Source organism: Saitoella complicata (genome assembly GCF_001661265.1).
Source record: "Saitoella complicata NRRL Y-17804 unplaced genomic scaffold SAICOscaffold_26, whole genome shotgun sequence".
NCBI lineage: Eukaryota > Fungi > Ascomycota > Saitoellomycetes > Saitoellales > Saitoellaceae > Saitoella > Saitoella complicata.
In genome coordinates this window covers 140,350-158,504 of record NW_017567017.1, presented here as the reverse complement: position 1 = coordinate 158,504, position 18,155 = coordinate 140,350, and the positions used below count along the sequence as shown (strand labels likewise).

Here is an 18,155-nt window from a genome sequence, read left to right as displayed (position 1 = left end):
TGCTCAGCAGCTCCGGATTCGAGGGCCACCGACGGTTTCTATCATATCATCGCCGTGGCCGGCCATACCCACGAGCGCACGTTTGCATCATGACACCAAACAATGACCTCACTCGTCTCTGTTTCCTATCACACCTGGTCGAGGCTGCTCATCTGCCTATATACGATGAGGCATCTATCAAACTTTCAGTCGCCCGCGGCCTTAAAAACTGGCGGTTCAAGCGTCCGCTTCCAAGCATGCATATTTTGCTGGGCAGTCTTCCATCTAGGCCAGAATTCTTGCATTGTGATCAGCGATCCCATCTTGATCACTCCAATATCCTTCCTGGGGCAGCGCTTGAGGTCCTCGAGGCGTAGGCCATTGTCAATCACGCCCTGCCGGGCAACATGGATGTCGAAGTTGGTGTAGGCAGGCGAATGCTCCCGCACAAACTCCAGGAATCCGTCCAGATCGTCTGCTGCTGGTCCCATAAGAGGGCTTGAGCCTCTCATGAGGTTGGGGGCTGGGGTGCCTTGACTAAAAAGATGCACCATGTCAGCAGACAGCAGAGTAGGCAGCATTGGATACCCTGCTGAGCTGGGGCGGGAATCAGGTGTGCTAGCCGGTATATCCGCTCGCTGAAATGCTTCCTGAAAGTCCTTGAAGACTGAGTCAGAAATGGGAGGCCTTTCAATGGTGACCGTAAAACCAGGCTCGACAACAGCAATTGCCCAGCAGTCTTGCTGCATGTAGTTGACATTGCGACGAACTCCGCTGAGAGGGTGAATGTAGCAGATGCATGGGTGACGCTTTGAGCACATCCAGCAGGCTTGAAGTGCTGCATGCACAGTCCACCGTGCATAAAGCCGCAACTCCAAACCTTGACGCGTATCAAGGCCAACAAGCCAATGAATCTAGACAGGTTTTCGACCGGATTACCGGTCCCTATGACCAATTATGGTGGTCCGCTTACACTGGCACCCTCACTTTACGTGCAGCGGCCAGGAACCCTGTTTCCCTACCCCAACCCATACTCCCGCCCTTGATCAACATACCAAGGCCAGGCATACCAGCCAGCCCAGCCTTGGGACGCATCAGATGGAAGGTCCATGGGGAAAACAAGCTCGCTGAATGCTACATTTGTGACCACGAGGCTTACAACTCTTGTCACAATCAGATCATCAAGAAATGGCTGGGAACTGACTTGGTGGGTATGGGTTTGGATGCCCCTAAGGTTAAAAATCGTATCCAGCACTTCGCTACTCAGTTCCCAAAGGCTTATGCGCATGAAGACACGACTGGTTCAGGTGACACCGAGCATCAAACCCTTATTGAACAATGTATCGAGATCTGTCCTTGATAGGCTGAATTCAAGACAATCTTTGGAACTCGACCCAAGGTCACGCCTCTCAGTGGCATCACTTCGACAGGGTTTACAGTGATTCCCAACTCCCAGGGCGGTACCGGTACTGGCGCAGAAAATAACAAGACGGTGCCTCGGGTGAAAGCTCCAAGGATAATTCAGGCAGCCAGAATGGTTCCCAACCAGTCAATATCACTCGGAAACGCAATGCATCCACTCCCCAGCCCAAAGGCAGTGCCAAGAAACCTGCCATGGTCCAACCCATAAAAGTCGTAATGTAGTGAAAAATTTCTTGGAGCAGAAGGAAACAGCCGCATCTCTGCGCCGCATGAAGCAACAAGCTTACATTGCTTCACTCGAAAGAGAGACGAAAAAATACAGGTCCCGTTGGGCAGCCACGGGATCAGAGACCAAGGGCAAGACCATTTCTCTGCACATAGAGAAGGAGCATGAGTTTAGGATGAAGCAGCTTCAGATGTATTCAGAGCTCAAGTTACATGAACAAGGCATCACTCGTGCAGATTATATTTACTCCTTAGGCCTATCGACAATGGCAGGGAAAACCAAGGTTGCGCCCATGCAGAACTCCATGGAAGCGATTTATGACGATGATTGCCTCGAGATATCCTCGGACTATGAGCCTTAGAGTCTCCTTCCATTCGCCATGGATAAGACCCCATGCCCGATAAATTATTCCTGTCCGGAGGGGTTTCCCATGGTCGTCGAGGAGTACAGAGATGATTGATTTGTCTGTGTTTCATCGGTGAATTCTTAGACTGCTGTAAATAGGTAAATCGACGATAGAGGATTGGAAAAGAAGTGTAAATACTGCATATAGTGTGTTCATTTCCCATGCGCTCAGTGGCATGCTTAATTCCCAACCCTCGTTTAAAAAGTCTCGATATCCTCACAGTATTTGCAAAAAAGCTCGGTACAGCGCATCTGATGGCGCGCTCGAGTGCCGTTTTGATCGAAATGCGTGCGTATATCATCAGGATGATCTCCCTTGGGGTGCATGTTTACCAACCATGCTTTGTCGATGTTCGTGGATCCGTGGAGATTGAGTACGTTGGCCATGACAATGCAAGGTGCTATCCATCAAAACAAGCCTTCATTGGTTCCTTCAGAAACGGTCATGGGAAGGCACTGCAACGACCTGAATCAAGCCTGCAGCACTCTAATGATACGCTTGACCGTGACCCTTATATGGGAAACTTCACGGTTGAATCCAGCTTTCTGGGCTGTGTATCCTTGATCCTGCTTGAAGGCAGTGACAACTGACATGGTATTGCTGTATGCTGATCCGCAAGCATGTATTGGGTGGAACCAAATGTTTGCGTCTGGGTCTAGTTGCAGCAGTATGTCCTTGTAGGCAGTTGACCATGCTGGGGACCAGGTAGAGAGCAATTAAATTGTCTTATAAAACGCTGATCATCACAAACAATGGTTGCCTGAAGTGTAATGCGGTCGAGACGAGAAAGGATACTGCAAGTACTTCGGGACGAGATCTGACGAGTTAGACGAGGTGTGCCGAGATGACTGAATTACTTATTCGAATAGAGAGACGAATTTATTGAGTTAACCAGTGAAGCTCTAAAGGAAGGCATAGGGCCTTTCCTTATATACAGTTTTTCGGACGAGGGTCTAGACCCTTGCTCGGTGGCGTTCCACATTTAGTTAGCTCGGTGGCGCCGAGAGCAAGATCTCAAACGAGAGGAGTGAAGATGAGATGAGCCATGGTAGGACCCGAGACAACTCGAAGTATTTCTTCAGTTCATGGCAACCCGAGACAAATCGAGTCTCGAGTAGATCGCGAAACTCGACGTGGTTCTTCGGTTCATGACATGAAGGCTGAACTGAACACCATGACTAAGCCGTTAAATGCTTGATAAGGTTCTATGGAGTGACCTACCTGCTTTTTGCGCTGGCAGAGGTAGTCCAGACGTCGGCGTTTCTTGAGTTTTGGCATCCGGGCGAAGGGAAACAAGGTCCTTTCAACCATACCGACTACTCCCTCAAACAACCCTGCGCTGGATTCCTCGTCCCTTATCGCAATAGTCTCCCTCTCGTTGGGGTTCGGTCAATTGACGTAATCTGCGTATAACGATGATAAAGCATTTTCCACGTCGAGTGAACACGGTTAGGGTGCCCTTACCGATTCCAAACAAGTCAGCCGTTTTTAATAATGATGAACTAGTAGAACCTTGGGCGCGGAATCGAAAGAGGATAAAGCCAGCTGATACCTTACTGATGCTTGTTCACAAGCATTGTTGTTGTAGAACACCGGGTTGGTCTCGATGAAACCGAGGACAAAATGAAAATCTTCTCGATTCATTTGGTAGTAGGTCTTGAACCCTTCGTCATCATACCCGTTGAGAACCTCTTCAATGAAATGTCGGGACTTTGCCAATGGTTCGCGTGCAGAGATATATCGATTGTTTTCGATGATTCCAAGCACCCGGTAATCTTCATCCTCGGAATCGTGGGTTCCCATGGTTTGCAAATAAAGTTCCCAATTGGTGATTCGTCTGGGTGCTCCGGAGCGCGAGGATGACTGCGTTGATGGTGTCGAGGCCGTAAAAATCAATGAAGCTGAAGAGGGCGAGCATCCGTCGAAGTCCAGTTGTTCCATAGCAGCATTTTCTAAGCTATTGAAATGGTCCGAGATCGACGGTGGGCTAGACGGCAATTCAGCCTCTTTGGACTGTCGATAACGAATAATTGCGTCGCGCAGTTGTCGTTAGAGGCTCTTTCAAGGCACTTGGGAATGTCACGTGAATATCCATGGTGGTGAGTCTCCCTCGAGGCAGCTACGCAGATCATGCGCAGACCCTGAGTGATATCTGCAAAAATTTCCTAATTGGGCGCATCTGCTCGTCCGCAGGCCATTATCTTTTAAGCCATTATGTTCACGACTCTGCTCGAGCATCTCGTAAAAATAATCGATGTTTATGCAGAGTGCCATGGCAACCGAGCGATTAAAAATCAAGCAATTACTTTTTGCACAATTTTGACTACCCCCTTCCATCTGAATCAAAACAGTTGCTGTTCAAGAGCAAGATCAAGTACCAAGTAGCCAAGGCGATAGAGTAATATTGACAGCTTGGCACTCGTCATTCCACCTGAATTAACACTCGTTTGCGCACGGGTAATCTGATTCAAGGGCTCCGGGTCGACCGCGATTTCAAAACTCATTTCGCGAAAGCAAAAGTCTACGTAAGGACCATGACCCTCTCCACCACCTACAAACGCACGGGAATCATCGCCGTTACTTTCTGCACCCTCCTTCTCGCCTCTTGTTATCTCTACCAGGAATCCCTTCCACCAACAAAGCGCTGGGCCGTACCTTTCGGCTCCGACCCGCTCGGTCCACCACCACCACACCACGACCACGCCGACAAAGACCGCTGTTTCGACCCGTATAGAGCACCAGGATATCTCTACATACCCGACTCCCACTCGAACTACAACCAAACACAATGGATCCCGTTCACGGACCAACTACTCCACGTGGAGAGTCTACCGGTATCGTCATACCCACCCATCGACGGCAAAGACGTATTCTTCACACGCGGTGAAGTCGAAGAGGAGTTCCTCACCGCGCCCACAACCCCCAAGCAATGGATGCAACTCGTCAAATCCGAAAATGAGATTCGTCGTTCCGCGATTCAATCCACAAAAACCAGCGATTTCGCACCCCTCAAAGACCACGGCGTCCTTTCCTGGCTATGGGACCGACGTGTGGTGCTCGTTGGAGACAGCGTCGACCGCTTCATGACCCAGTTCTTCTGCGAGGAACTAGGGAGCAGCATGACCGAACCAGAACGACACACGACAGCGACATGCCACATCCCATCCTTCAACCTAACTATCACCCACTGGCATTTCCCAGGCACCTATACCTCCCGCCCAGACTGGTGGTGGATGCCAAACATGAAACTCATCCCATTCGAAGAACGCTGGGAACAGCTCTGGTCAAAAACCGATGTCCCATCCACCGACTCCACTCCAGGAATCCGTGGACCGAACGGAATCCCGGATTTAGTGATGTGGCAGAGTGGATTATGGGACCAACGCATGATGTGGGAATCAGGTGAAGCCCACGCGAAATCAACCGGCGGCAAGCCTTCCCCCCTCGCCTCCCGCACCCGCCAAATGTGCTGGGAAGAACTTCGCTTCACGACCTCCCGCCTCCGCAAACTTTTGCAACATCTCCACCTCTCCTTCGGCCCCGACCTCCCCCTCCTCTACCGCACGATAACAACCCACCGCGACTCTGACGCAAAGGACGCGAATCTGTACGAGATTGATCGTGTTTCGAGGTTTGTGGCGAGTAAGGAGGGAAGCGAGGTTTTTGAGTGGGGGAGGTGTTTGAGTGCGTTGACGATGTTGTATATGGATCAAACGCATCCGGCGAAGGGGGCGGCGAGTTGGTTGTGGGGGAATATGTTGTTGGAGTATTTGAAAAGGAGTTCGAAGGGGTGGGGGGAGTGTCATCAGGAGGGTCTTGCTTGGGGTGGAAGGTAGCCAGTCATATGTGATCGTGGGAGGAAAGATCCACGCACGCATTTTGGGGTTCGGATCGGTATATCGGCAGGAGTTAGAAGCGAAGCGTTTCTTTAGACTTTCTAGGATATCATACACCGGCTTACATACGCTTGGGAATAAACATGCTATGTTATGCTATACCTCTCCACATGGCACCTGGCACCGTCACGTCACCTCAACCTTTCAGAAACTCGCTCCTTTAACCTCCGCCCTCACCTTCATATTCATGGGCTTCAAATCAATCTCCTGCATCGCCTCCGTCCTATGTCCACACACCCTCTCCTCCAACAGCATGTTTGCCTCCACCGGCCTAATCTTCTCCTCCGCTGTCCCAATCGTGACATGCAAAACCTTATTAACATACTCCAACCCCGCATCTTGATGAATCCTCACAATAATAGCCATAACACGCTCATTCCAAACCAAAGTGTCGAGGTGAACGTCAACAGTTTTGATGATTCCGTTGGAGGATCTGGCGGCGGCTTCGGTGTACCATTTCCACATGTTGGAGTGGGTTTTGGAGGAGTTGGTGTGGATGAGGGTGATGTGGAATGCGTCCTGGACTCGCTTGTTCTTCTTCATGTGTTCCCAGAAGTGACGCACACTCTCGGGTTGTGCCTCAATGACGTTTTCGATGATGCGAGGGATGTCGTCCTTGATGAATGCGCCATAGTACTTGACCGGTTTCGGCTTGGGCGCTTTGACAATCTTCTTGTTGGTGGGTGAGTACTCCTCCAACGCCCACTTAATCGCCGCATCCATCTCCTTCCCATCCGGCATGCGAGGGATGATAGTCAAATCATACTCCATGAGGTCCTGGATAACCTTCTTCAAGTTCGTCTTCGTATCGGCGGCCACGTCCAAATCAACCAATGCCTCAAACTCATCATCACCTTCCTGACAACCCATGTCCACACTCTCGAATCGATGGAGGAACTCCTTCATAATATTCATGACATTTTCGCGACTGTCAGATGCAGCTTGGATCGCCTGATGATTGTCGCCACGAGCAAAGACCCTCGCCGCTGTCACATCCAAAATCTTCTTGTGCGACTCCTGAACACTCATCCCCTCGAACTCGTGCACGTACTGCAACGCAACGAACCTCGCATCCGGCATCAAACTCAAAATATCCCCAACCAACTGCTTCCGATCAACACGCGCCGAATTATTCCTATCCGCAAACACCACCTTCTTCACCTTCGCCTCATCCACAATCATCTGCGCAAATGCCATCGCACGACCCTTCCGGCGGTTATTGTTATCGTTCTGCGCATGTCCCCATCCAAACAATTTCCCCAAACACAACCCAATCGTAGTTTTCCCACTCCCAATCGACGAAACAGGGACCAACACCAATGGGCCCTTTCTCTCTCCAGCACTCTTCTCCTCAACCGCATCACGCATAGCGTTCGCCATCTCTGCTCCACTCATCCCCTGTGCCGCAATAAACGCATCCCGCATCGCAATAATCCCATGGTTGTTCTTGTAATCCTCTGCGACCTTCGGGTTCTTCTTCAGGTAGTCCTTCGTCCAGGAGATGTACCGCGCAGTAATCGCCTTGTGCTTGTTATACTTCGGCTCCCTCCCCGCAATGATCGCCTTCGTAACCTCCCTCCACTGCCTGTACATCAAGTACGGCTCGTCGAACTTGTACTTGAAGAAAAAGTCTTCCCAGTACTCCACCTGATCCGATTCGCGAGCTTTGCAGCGGACAACGAATCCTTCCACGTCAATCCCGTTCCAAGAACCAGTCTCGGCGGCTTCTTCGAGGAAGGTGCGGAGGGAGGTGACGTCGGGTTTGCGGAGGTATTCGACCTTTTTCATGCCCCAGGTTTGAGCGAAGGTTGCGACATCTTCCATACTCCAGGTTGCGAAGATTGGGGTGTTGAGGTTGAGACCGTGGAGGTAGAGTCCGGAGCGCTCAGGTGGGTATGCCAAGATGTGTTCTTCGAAGGAGTCGTCACATAACTCTGCGACGGCCGTGGCATTCAACCTCCTCAACTCCACAGCAAACTGCTCCTTGGTCTTCCCGACACTCTTCAGGTGCCTCTCAAGCCATTCTTCGCCCTTCTGTGCATGCGAGATGTTGATCTCTTCACGGGTTCCGAGGGAGTGTTTGGAAGTCACAAGAATTGTGGGCTTTCCGTCACGTGTGGTGGGAGGTAACGCCGACATGAAGATGATACATCCGTTCTCCTTGAGAGTGAGGGTGTAAGGACCCTTGGTGTTCGATTCCAGCCAGTTCCACTGTATACAACATTAGCCCATGTCGACGAAACATCCGAGAATGTTTGTATACCTGTGTCCTTTTAACCTCCCCTACATTGAAAAACTTGTCATAACCCCTTGCCACAATGACTTCCTTCCCATTCACAACATCCTTCGTCGAGAACAGTCCTCTGGCATTCGTAGGGAGCGGCTTGTTCTCCTTTCCATACGACCACTCGTCGAACTTCCAGGATTTGATGGGGTGAGGAAGGGAAGGGAGGTTGAACATTGTGCGCTTGACTGTTGGACGTTTGTCGCCATTAAGCTTGGCTTTGGTCTCCGCGAAGTGATCAAGGCGAGTAATGAGATCGTGAGCAGACTGTGAGACCCATTAGCTGCTAAATGGTTTGGATTTTATCATACACTACCCACCTCTCCTGGTGGAGCCGGAATAGGCGAAATCGTAGACATTTGTGGAGACGAGCTCGAGCCGCGGAGCCGCTTGTACAATGAGTAGGAACGAACGGAGACCGAATCGGAGACTCGGATGAATGGTGGTGAATGACTGGTGATACGACGTGCAAGCAACGGACTGTAGATTACGGAGAATGGGGCCTTCAACTTCAGCATGCGACTTCTGCACACGAAGCAGACGTACGCCGGGACTACCGCTGAGTGCAGACTAGTTTTCAGTGCGCGCTTGACAGACGTCCCAGCAGCGTTGCACTGGACCGAGCAATAGCCAGGGAAGACAGCGGGTGAAGGACAAGCTCGCACAGGACGAGTGCCGGCCGAGAAGTTTCGGGGCTCCCACGCTCAGCCATGCGCGGTACCTCACTAAACGCCGCGGTGGAAGCTGGGCGAACCGGCGAGCATTCATCCAAACACCAACTATCATGGTAAGCATTCACCCTGCTCAAGTCATACAGACAGCTACTAATGGCTGCTCAGAGCACCAAGTCTGACCCTGCCAAGCGCCGCCTCGCTTTCGGCATCATTGACTTCCTTCAGGATGCGATGAACGACGGTACCGTTACCGCTGATGACAAGGACTCCATTGAGGTCGCCGGTATGCTTGAATGTGAAAATAACGCAGGATGCATGCTGACGGTTCTGCGCAACAGTTCAGTGTATCTCCGACGTTTTCGGAATTGACGCATCCGACGAGACTCAGCGCTCCACCATCGGCATGGGAAACCAGAAGCTGATGCAGATCTTTTCTGTGTACGAGAAGACCCGCGAGAAGATGGTAATTTTGTGAGGTTAGTTTCCGTACTTGACAAATTAACCAAAGTCCCAGGGCTCCCAATCCATTCCCTCCACCTCCGGCCCCACCGGCCCCTCCGACGAGGACAAGGCCAAGGCCGAGGACCTCAAGTCCCAAGGTAACGCCGCCATGTCCCGCCGTGACTACCCCACCGCAATCTCCCTCTACACCGAGGCCCTCACCCTCACACCCTCAAACCCCATCTACCTCTCCAACCGCGCCGCAGCCTACTCCCAATCCGGCCAACAAGACCTCGCCGCGGCCGACGCTCAGACCGCCGTCGACATCGACCCCAAGTACGGAAAAGGGTGGTCGCGTCTCGGCCACGCAAAGTTCGCGGCGGGTGATGCGAAGGGCGCGATGGAGGCTTATAGGAGGGGTGTCGAGGTTGATCCGTCTAGTGAGGTGATGAAGAAGGGGTACGAAACCGCCAAAAAGCGCGTTGAGGAAGACGAAGCCGAAGCTTCCTCCTCCTCCTCCCCCGCCGAACGCTCCACCCCTGCTGCCGGTGCCGGTGCCGGTGCTGGCGCTGGTGGCATGCCCGACCTCTCCTCCCTCATGGGCGCCCTCGGCGGCGGCAGCTCCGGCGGCGGCATGCCCGACCTCTCCTCCATGATGCAAAACCCCATGATCGCCCAAATGGCTCAAAACATGATGCAATCCGGCGCGCTTGATTCGTTGTTGTCGAACCCGCGTATGGCGCAGATGGCGTCTCAGTTCCAGAATGGGCAGATGCCGAATATTGGGGAGTTGATGAATGATCCGGAGATGAGGGATATGGCGAGGAATTTGATGGGTAGTGGTGCTGGAGGTGCGCCTGGTGCGCCTGGTGCTGGTGCTGGTGCGGGAGGCAGGTAAATGTACAGTAGGATAGAGGAGATAAGGGGTGTGTGTTATGACAAGAACGAATATGACTGTTATCTCCTGAGCTCATAAAGCGGTGGTTTTGTGACTGACATGTTCCAAAAAGCTTTTAGTTAGCAATTACTAAGTATACTCTTCAACCAGATTAAGTAAGCAGCAATTCAAGATCCTCCCACGCCAAACGAAACACCCTACAAGATATACCTAAACCTCTTCAACCCATTCTCCGCCTCAAACGCCAACCCCTCCCTCTCCTCCCTCTCCTCCAACCTAACATTCTCCCTCTTCAACAACCACCTCATCGCCAATGTCCCACCAATAACCAACCCCGAAAACACCACGAGCACAATCCACGCCATCGTATACTTCGGTCCATCCTGCGCCGGGAACAAATACGATCCGTACAAGTTCGCGATATTCGAGAATCCGTTCACGAGGGCGAGGGCGGTCGCGCGTTTAGCTGGTGGTCCGGGAATGGAGGAGGAGACCCAGGTTAGGACGTTATTGTACGCGGGGTAGATTCCTGCTGTCATGAGGAAGAGGGCGACGTAACGGGGTGCGATTGAGGTTGTGGGGGTAGCGAGCAGGATGATGTACCCGGCGATCGCGAAGAGGACTGGGATTACGATATGGATTGTCCGTTCGCGGTGGATGTCGGCGTGACGACAGACGAGGTAGGTGGAGAAGAAGGCGGCGAGGTAGGGTGGGGCGGTAAGGAGGAGGGTACGGGTTGAGTCATAGCCGAGTGTCTTGACCATTGTTGGGAAGTAGTTTGTGAAGCAGGCGGAGGTTGTGATGGCCGTCTGGATGAGCATGAGGACATAGATCTTGTAATCCTTCAACCCCATCCTGAATCCCTTCCACAAACCGACGTCCTCGGTGGGAACACCGGGGGTTGCACCGCTCGCCTCGATGAGACGGTATTGCGCGATGATCCTTTCTTCTTCGGTGAGCCATTTCGTGGTCGCCGGGAAATCGGGCAAGATAAAGATAGCGACGACAGCGACGACGATGGTCATCAAGCCCTCAATGATGAACAACCAGCGCCAGGCATCGAGCCCTCCGGCACCTTGCATACCCTTCAGGATACCAGCCGAGATCAATCCACCGAAGGCTCCCGAGAGAAGGGATCCAGAGTAGAGGAGTGCGGTACGCTGACCGAGTTCGCGAGGAGTGTACCACGACGACAACAAGTACAACGCACCCGGGAAAAACGGTGCCTCAACAATACCTAAAAAGAACCTCACAACAACCAAACCGGTGTAGTTATGCGTAGCCGCCGTACACCCACTCACAATCGCCCAAACAACCATACAAGCCGGCAAAAACACCGACGGCTTCGACTTCGACAAAAACAGGTTCGACGGCACCTGACACAAGATGTAACCAGCATACAAGATCGAAATAACCGTATTATAATCCGTCCCGACCAACTTGGTATCCTTCTCCAATCCCTGGAGACGAGCCTGCGCGATTCCGTTGCGGTCGAGGTAGTTGAGGATGTAGATGAGGACGAGGAGGGGCATCATACGGAGGTCGACTTTGCGGAGGAGACGTTTTTCGATGGATTTCCGCTCTTCGGGGGTGAATTGGGAGGCGGCGGAGAGGAGGGCGGCGTTGGTGCCGGACTTGAACTCGTGCTGGGAGGAGGAGCGGTCGCTGTATTCTTGCATTACGACGACATCTTTGGAGTCGTCGAAGTTGGGCTGGGTGGTAACACGGTCGGCCATTTTCCTGATCAACGAACAGCACCTAGACCTTGCGATCTCAATCAAGGGCAGGGCAGGCCGGCCTTATATACCCCTCCATGCCCATTCGTAGAACCCACGAACTCTAAGTTCCGCTACGACTTGCCCCCCCGGGTTACATATGTTGATCGGTGTGGGGTTCGAATGTGGGGACCCCAAAACAACAGCCGGTGGGTGCCATGATCTGGGAGCGGTGGTGGCGCCGATTCTATAGCCGACGATTCACCCGGTCGGTTATGAAGTGACGGCTGATATCGATCAGTGGGGCAGTTGAGGTTCACTTGACATGCTCAACAGGGCGGTGAAGCCGGTGTGACAGCCGTGGAAGCAGGCTATTCGAGCTTGTTGGCATGTTCGAACTGCTCGTACTGCTGCAGATGGGGGGGGGGGGGGGGTGAATGTTGCCGACCAGCGCGCTCCGCACCGGAACACTTCCAAGCCATTCATGCACATCACCCAGAAATAACCGCTGTAGGCGACGACGGAGGAACCATTGTCCGTCAGTCTTACCTGTAAATATTGATACGCCGTATACCTTTCCTACCCTACCCTAGACAAATCCCAAAACCATTGTATGACCAAATGCATAAGCGAGATCAATCCTTCATTCCAACCTCTTCCACGGGGCCCACGTCGCCATTCCTGGATCATGGTTGTGCCCGTTCGGGATCATGACCGGGAACGAATCAGCCACGTGCGGTGCCTCCTCCGCAAACCCCCGAGCCGTCTCCAGCTCCACGTCGCCAGGACTTGCCTCTCCATCTCCATCAACAACCTTATCCAAATCTATGAGCAGCTCCCCTCCTTCCTCCCGCTCAAACTCAATCGTAGGATTACTATCCCTTGCCTTCATCATAACCGTCCTCCCGCCAATCATCTCCAAAGCCTTCTTCATCCCCCTCAACCTCGCCCTCTCGCCTCTAACAACTCCCCTGACAAACGCCTTCAAGCCCTCCACCCCCTCCCCACCCCTCTCCTTCCATACACAACTCATCTCCCCCGCAACCCGCGCATGCGCAAACCCAAGCTCACTCCCAGCTCTCCCCGCCTCGCGTCGTGCCTCTCTCACTTTGATCTCGAGTCGATGTCGAGTTTCGTCTTGGATTGTGCCGAAGAGGGAGAGTGGGAGACGGGGGGTTCGGCGGATAGTTGCCTCGGTGCGGGAGGCGAGGGAGGAGGCGGTGCGGATTGTATCCAAAAGCTGCCGTGGGCGGTGGGTCAACGCGGAGAGAAGACCCGTGTTTGTGGAGGTTATGGAGGAGAGGAGGGCGAGTAAATCATCGTATGGCGTAGAATCATCATTCGACAACTCAGTCGCCATATGCTGTAATGCCGCAATATGCCCATCCTTCCCCAAAAACCCAAGCTCGCTCAACCCACCCAAAGTCTTCGCACCGATCCGTGTCGCAGTCGATATTCCTGTCATGAAGTCAGTCAGTAAAGGCTATAAGACTAGTACCAGGATGAATATATGACATACGTTTTCGCACCTCCCACACCCTCCTCAGACCCCCATCAACCCGCTCCCACCCCTCCTCCAACTCCTCCATCTGCCCCCTCGAATGCTCATACCAAGTCTCAATGACCCCTAACTCCGCCTCCCCCTCTGCCGGTGTCCAATTCGCCCAAATCTCCTCTTTACTTACCGCCGTATTCTCCTTTGTGCGTTCCAGGATTAAGCCATACTGCAGCTCAGGAATGAGTATGAATTCCCACAACAGCTCATGCGAACAGAGTGTCGAGTGCCGTAAAAGTGCGTGTAAGAAGGCCGTAAGATGCAACGAAAGCATATTCAACAAACTCCGTGACGGTTTCGAAGGTAAGAGACACGGGTTCGGGATATTCCTCGGTAACGCCGGAAACCACGAATCCGGATTCTCCTGCCGTAACCGATCGAGCAGAAACTGGAAATCACCATAGGATCGCCACACCGCCGTCGTCGACGCAGAATCGTTCGGGATACCACTCTTAATCAGGAACCGCACACTCGCGTCTTCCAGAACCGTGACACGAAGAATCGCGGTACACCGCTCCTGTATGACAGGCCTAGCCCATAATGACAACTCTGTACCCAAAATCCCCGTTAGCACTCAACGAGACGAAGGGGGAGTGACGCTTACCATCAAACCTCTCCCTCATCCCATCATCCTTACAAACCTCAACAGGCCTAACCCCCCTCCAATCCCTCACATCAACACTCATCCCCATCTCCCCACGCGCACACAAAAACTCCAATACCTCCATACTCCCACACATATGCACAACCGTCATCCCCTTCCTATCTCTCACCCACCGATCAACCCTCTCACTCTCGAAAAATACTCGTAGGAGATCCACACGCCCGTTTTTTGCGAAGTTGAGGAGGGCGGGGAGGCTTTTCGCGTTGGGGGCGTTTACCTCGCCCTCGGCCTTCAGTAACTCTCTCAAACAATCCACATCGCGGATGATGTGGAGCAAAGTATTCCCCTTCACCCCATCCCTATGGTCAACCAGCCTCACCTCCCTCCCCCCCTTACTCGCCCGCAAAGCTCGTATCGCAGACAGGACCATGGTGCGGTATTCAGTATGGTCATACATTGTACAAAGCGTATACAACGGCGTCTGCCCATTCTGGTCCCTCGCGCCCCACGGCAAGAGCTCGCCTACCTCGTCGATGAGCCAAGGCATGTTGACGATACAATGCGCAACGGTCCTCTTTGTAAAATCCGCGTACGCCAGATACCGTCTCAACTCGGACTTCGTCGCACGGGGGAGAATACGCGACAATATCAGTCGTACGAGTCCAGGTTCTTCACGCTGTACAGCTTCCGCTAGCGGCGTCATCCCCCTCTCGTCAACATCCGTCACCCAGAACCCCGTAGCGAGTTCCCCCCACCCCGCCAACGATGACAGGCTCTCCTCTGAACCAGCTTTGACAGCCTGCATCACTGCACTCTCACCCCTCCCATTCTGACTCCTCGCCACGCTCTCCAAACTAATCTCCCCATCATTCCACGACTCTCGCCACCGCCCCACCCTCCCCTCCCTCACCGCCGTCCAATACTCCTCATTCACCCTCCCCACCCCCGCCAGTTTGTCCTTGTTTTCGAGGATATAGAAAAAGACAGCTTCGAGGGTGCTTAGGGCGTACGCCCACTCCCCATGCCCCGTATCCCCCAACGAGAATTTCCGCATATATGCGAGCGTCGTATCCAAATGGTCAACATTACACCTCAGCACGACCAACAACATCAACGGAATCAAATAATCCGCCGAAACGAGCGCGCCCAATCTTGGTTTCTCACTCACCTCCGCCTCTGTGTGAGGATCTCGTTGTTGTGCGTGTGTAAGTATGACCAGCACATCCACCAATATCTCCAACTTCTCCACCGCCGTCCGCGCAGCCCTAATCCCATCAAACCTCCCCACCGCCCTCCCCAACCGCGCCCTAACCTCCCCATCGACAACCGGTACCCCAACCTGTCCCACATCAACCCCCCTCGCAGCCTCAATCGCCTCCCTCAACGCCTGATCCTGGTGGCGGTGGAGGTGCGCAAGTCGGAGAAACAAATAATCATGCGCGCGTTCCGAAACGAATTTCTCGATGAGACGTTCGATCCCTTCACCCGTGACCGAACTCGTGTGAACTAGTTGCGATACGGCACCATCATCGACGCCCTTAAACAACTCCACGGCGGCATTCGTCACGTCCTCGACCTTGCGGACCAACGCGTCTTCTTCGTCTTCGTTATCTCCCTCGGATGGTGGGTGGTCTAGGTGTTTCTCGAGTTGGAAGTCGTTGAAGTGTTTGAAGAGAGTGACGAGGCCTGGTTCGAGTTGTCGAGAGATGGCGGGGTAGGCGTCGAGGAGTTCACCAAATGTCGTAAATGTTCGGAGTTTTCGGGGACGCCAGGGTCGGGCGGACCAGTCTGAGGGTGATCCGATCAATGGTCTATCTAGATAGTACACCAAGACTGGTGGTGTCGACCGAAGGGAGGCCGATTGGCCATGTGGTGAGGATGGGATGAGGTCGTCCGAGAGTAACTTTGCCCGATGAAGAGTCTGGAAACCCTTATGTCCGTACACGTGATCTTCCTTTATAATAACCGTACGACCATTAAGAGTCGTATATTGTCGTGGACGGTGTCTGGTACTCCCCTGTGGTAACGCCGATGCTCTCAACACATGACTCGCTGTGTATCACGTTGTCAGCAATTGTCGTGGACAGCCGGCACGGCCAACACACACCGAGAAACTCCTCAGTCATCAATGCCGCCCATTCTAAGCCACTCTCTCTATCCCACCCCGCGAGACTCTCAGCGACAGGGCAGAGGATCACCACGCCGCCGGGCCCGGGATGGTTCTGGCATTGTGCCAAGAGGTCGCGGATGCGTTTGTCTTTTGGGTCTGGTTCTAGTAGCGCTTTGAGGAAAGCATTTGGGTTTGGCATGCCGGGATCGCGATCAATTGCAAAGTCGGGTCATACAGAACGGTAAAGAGTGTTCAGTGTGGAGGTGTATACGGGGGTGTCTGGAGTGCAGCGCACTGCATGGACTTGCATGCGTACGTGGGACGTCATGGCGTGCGAATTTCCACCTCTCTTGGATTTTTACAGCGGGTCTTGCTGAACGGACGGTCCGCGAGTTCGGGGAAGGGTTGGAATTGCTTGACGTACATATGGCCATGCATATGGGTATGGGGGTTGGAGCTCGGGTCCCGGAGGCGCATCTCCAGATCCGAGACCGTGCGAAAACTTTGAACATCGATTTTCGAAAACGTAGCCATGGAAAAGATGGCACCAACGAACAGAATGATACACGGCGGTCAATTGCATCAAATAAAGAAAACCCCATAATAAGCATACCAAGCACCGACCATCCCACTCCATTACCCTAACCATCCCAATCTCCCCACAAATCCATGAAACTCGATACAAATGTCGAACGTCGCTCATGTATGCGCCCTCGAGCCATCACTCCATCACCTACCTCTAAAGCTCCACCTCCTTCGCGGGCGTCGTAGCCGGCCCCAACTCAACCTCCATTTCCTCATGATCACCCCTCCTCCCCCGACTCTCGCGCCCAAACCTTCCTCCTAAACCAAACAAGCCCGTCTTCTTCTTTGCTGGTGTCACGGGTTCGTCGTCCAACGGTAACTCCTCGAACTCGTCGCTCTTTGTTCCCACGGTTTGTGCTGTGTGCTCGTTCGAAGCGGAGACTGGCTCGGCGAGTGTTGGTGGGACGTTTGGTTGACGTGCTGTAGCTACTGGTGTCGCTGAACGTGCAGAATCCAGGGAAAAACGTCCAGTACCACCCCCAAACCTCTCAAAACTCGCCCGAATACCACTTCCCCTCCTCCCATCCCTCGCACTATCCCTGTCCACGTTAACGGGCATACTCGCCGTAATATCAAATGACCGTCGATAACCATCGAGTGACTCGCGTGGGATGACGAATTGCTCGTCTGCGGGTGTGAGGTTCGTTGGTGACTCGTTCCGGTCGCGGGAGGAGGTTGTTGTTGTGCTGGGGTTCTTGCGGCGGAGGGCGGACAGGAAGCCGGTTGTTCGGGTTGCTTCGGGGGGTGAGGGGGGTAGATATATCCCGGAGTCTTTCTGGAAGGCTACACACGCACCCCATGTTAGTATCGCGAACGTTGTGAAGGGTGACGAGGACGTGACGGGAGGGGAGGGAGCACGTACTGTTTAGTTTAAACGCCTGCTCCTTCTTCGACTCGCTTATCGGTACAGGCCCCTTTCCACCAACGATTGCGGTATCGGATAACTCCCTATCCAGCCTCTCTCCCCTCGCAATCCGTGCGACATCGACGGAACTCCGACCACTCGCCGTCTCAACTCCCGTCGGTACCGGACTCAGTAGTTCCTCGTCAACAGCAGCTGCTGTTGGCGCATTTACAGCTTCGCGCACCACGGCGGGCGCGGCTGGTTCGGGATGGGTGGAGCGCTTGAAGGGGTTTTTGATGAAGGGCGGCATCGAGGATGGTATTGAATGCTAGGGTTACTGAGAATGAGAAGGAGAGCGAGAAGGACTGGAGGTGTTGTTCGCTGTCTGGGGATCGGAATGAGCGGATATGGTGCAGCCGTGCACTGGGCCGGGGGCGGCGCCCTCGACGGCAGTGGTGTAGTGGGGTGCAGCTGGAAGGGAAAGAGTAGCGAACATCTGGTAAGAGGCCATTCGTC

General features: G+C 53.3%; 9 protein-coding genes across 9 annotated transcripts; 3 read left to right on the top strand and 6 right to left on the bottom strand.

The window, feature by feature from the left end:
- Nucleotides 1-65: 65 nt before the first annotated feature.
- Nucleotides 66-586, bottom strand: SAICODRAFT_31952 (uncharacterized protein). Its single transcript, XM_019168064.1, has one exon. It carries the CDS (start codon nt 558-560, stop codon nt 186-188), a length of 375 nt encoding a protein of 124 aa, XP_019021522.1. The 5' UTR covers nt 561-586; the 3' UTR covers nt 66-185.
- A 358-nt stretch (nt 587-944) lies between these two features.
- SAICODRAFT_172780 (uncharacterized protein) lies at nt 945-1,546 on the top strand. Its single transcript, XM_019165777.1, has one exon. The coding sequence runs from the start codon at nt 1,089-1,091 to the stop codon at nt 1,419-1,421; it is 333 nt and encodes a 110-aa protein (XP_019021521.1). The 5' UTR covers nt 945-1,088; the 3' UTR covers nt 1,422-1,546.
- Nucleotides 1,547-3,484: 1,938 nt separating this feature from the next.
- SAICODRAFT_172772 (uncharacterized protein) lies at nt 3,485-4,084 on the bottom strand. Its single transcript, XM_019165776.1, has one exon. It carries the CDS (start codon nt 3,972-3,974, stop codon nt 3,522-3,524), a length of 453 nt encoding a protein of 150 aa, XP_019021520.1. The 5' UTR covers nt 3,975-4,084; the 3' UTR covers nt 3,485-3,521.
- Nucleotides 4,085-4,735: 651 nt separating this feature from the next.
- Nucleotides 4,736-5,869, top strand: SAICODRAFT_47394 (uncharacterized protein; the record flags this gene model as incomplete). The annotated part of the gene is made up of 1 exon (XM_019168891.2): nt 4,736-5,869. A coding segment is annotated over one exon (1,134 nt), but the record flags the coding sequence as incomplete, so codon positions are not given.
- A 204-nt stretch (nt 5,870-6,073) lies between these two features.
- On the bottom strand, nt 6,074-8,390 carry SAICODRAFT_61620 (tRNA ligase; the record flags this gene model as incomplete). The annotated part of the gene is made up of 2 exons (XM_019169852.1): nt 6,074-8,140; nt 8,193-8,390. 2 exons carry the CDS (start codon nt 8,388-8,390, stop codon nt 6,074-6,076), a joined length of 2,265 nt encoding a protein of 754 aa, XP_019021518.1.
- A 474-nt stretch (nt 8,391-8,864) lies between these two features.
- On the top strand, nt 8,865-10,325 carry SAICODRAFT_172753 (TPR-like protein). The gene is made up of 4 exons (XM_019165775.1): nt 8,865-9,000; nt 9,053-9,170; nt 9,226-9,350; nt 9,396-10,325. Exons 1-4 carry the CDS (start codon nt 8,998-9,000, stop codon nt 10,224-10,226), a joined length of 1,077 nt encoding a protein of 358 aa, XP_019021517.1. The 5' UTR covers nt 8,865-8,997; the 3' UTR covers nt 10,227-10,325.
- A 23-nt stretch (nt 10,326-10,348) lies between these two features.
- On the bottom strand, nt 10,349-12,092 carry SAICODRAFT_31949 (MFS general substrate transporter). The gene has a single exon (XM_019168063.1). The coding sequence runs from the start codon at nt 11,960-11,962 to the stop codon at nt 10,424-10,426; it is 1,539 nt and encodes a 512-aa protein (XP_019021516.1). The 5' UTR covers nt 11,963-12,092; the 3' UTR covers nt 10,349-10,423.
- A 383-nt stretch (nt 12,093-12,475) lies between these two features.
- SAICODRAFT_21642 (uncharacterized protein) lies at nt 12,476-16,439 on the bottom strand. Its single transcript, XM_019166449.1, has 4 exons — nt 16,208-16,439; nt 14,101-16,152; nt 13,461-14,045; nt 12,476-13,399 (listed from the first exon to the last, which is right to left on the bottom strand). The coding sequence occupies exons 1-4, from the start codon at nt 16,407-16,409 to the stop codon at nt 12,585-12,587; spliced, it is 3,654 nt and encodes a 1,217-aa protein (XP_019021515.1). The 5' UTR covers nt 16,410-16,439; the 3' UTR covers nt 12,476-12,584.
- Nucleotides 16,440-16,805: 366 nt separating this feature from the next.
- Nucleotides 16,806-18,027, bottom strand: SAICODRAFT_21641 (uncharacterized protein). Its single transcript, XM_019166448.1, has 2 exons — nt 17,658-18,027; nt 16,806-17,578 (listed from the first exon to the last, which is right to left on the bottom strand). Exons 1-2 carry the CDS (start codon nt 17,947-17,949, stop codon nt 16,950-16,952), a joined length of 921 nt encoding a protein of 306 aa, XP_019021514.1. The 5' UTR covers nt 17,950-18,027; the 3' UTR covers nt 16,806-16,949.
- Nucleotides 18,028-18,155: the final 128 nt, after the last annotated feature.

Coding starts and splice junctions, on each gene's coding strand:
- SAICODRAFT_172772 (XM_019165776.1), bottom strand. CDS start 3,974: ATGGAACAACTGGACTTCGACGGATGCTCGCCCTCTTCAGCTTCATTG.
- SAICODRAFT_172780 (XM_019165777.1), top strand. CDS start 1,089: ATGGGGAAAACAAGCTCGCTGAATGCTACATTTGTGACCACGAGGCTT.
- SAICODRAFT_21642 (XM_019166449.1), bottom strand. CDS start 16,409: ATGCCAAACCCAAATGCTTTCCTCAAAGCGCTACTAGAACCAGACCCA. Junction 16,153..16,207: donor GATGACTGAGGAGTTTCTCG/GTGTGTGTTGGC, acceptor CGTGATACACAG/CGAGTCATGTGTTGAGAGCA. Junction 14,046..14,100: donor GATGAGGGAGAGGTTTGATG/GTAAGCGTCACT, acceptor TTTTGGGTACAG/AGTTGTCATTATGGGCTAGG.
- SAICODRAFT_172753 (XM_019165775.1), top strand. Junction 9,171..9,225: donor GGACTCCATTGAGGTCGCCG/GTATGCTTGAAT, acceptor TCTGCGCAACAG/TTCAGTGTATCTCCGACGTT. Junction 9,351..9,395: donor AGAAGACCCGCGAGAAGATG/GTAATTTTGTGA, acceptor AATTAACCAAAG/TCCCAGGGCTCCCAATCCAT.
- SAICODRAFT_31949 (XM_019168063.1), bottom strand. CDS start 11,962: ATGGCCGACCGTGTTACCACCCAGCCCAACTTCGACGACTCCAAAGAT.
- SAICODRAFT_31952 (XM_019168064.1), bottom strand. CDS start 560: ATGCTGCCTACTCTGCTGTCTGCTGACATGGTGCATCTTTTTAGTCAA.
- SAICODRAFT_21641 (XM_019166448.1), bottom strand. CDS start 17,949: ATGCCGCCCTTCATCAAAAACCCCTTCAAGCGCTCCACCCATCCCGAA. Junction 17,579..17,657: donor GCAGGCGTTTAAACTAAACA/GTACGTGCTCCC, acceptor GTGCGTGTGTAG/CCTTCCAGAAAGACTCCGGG.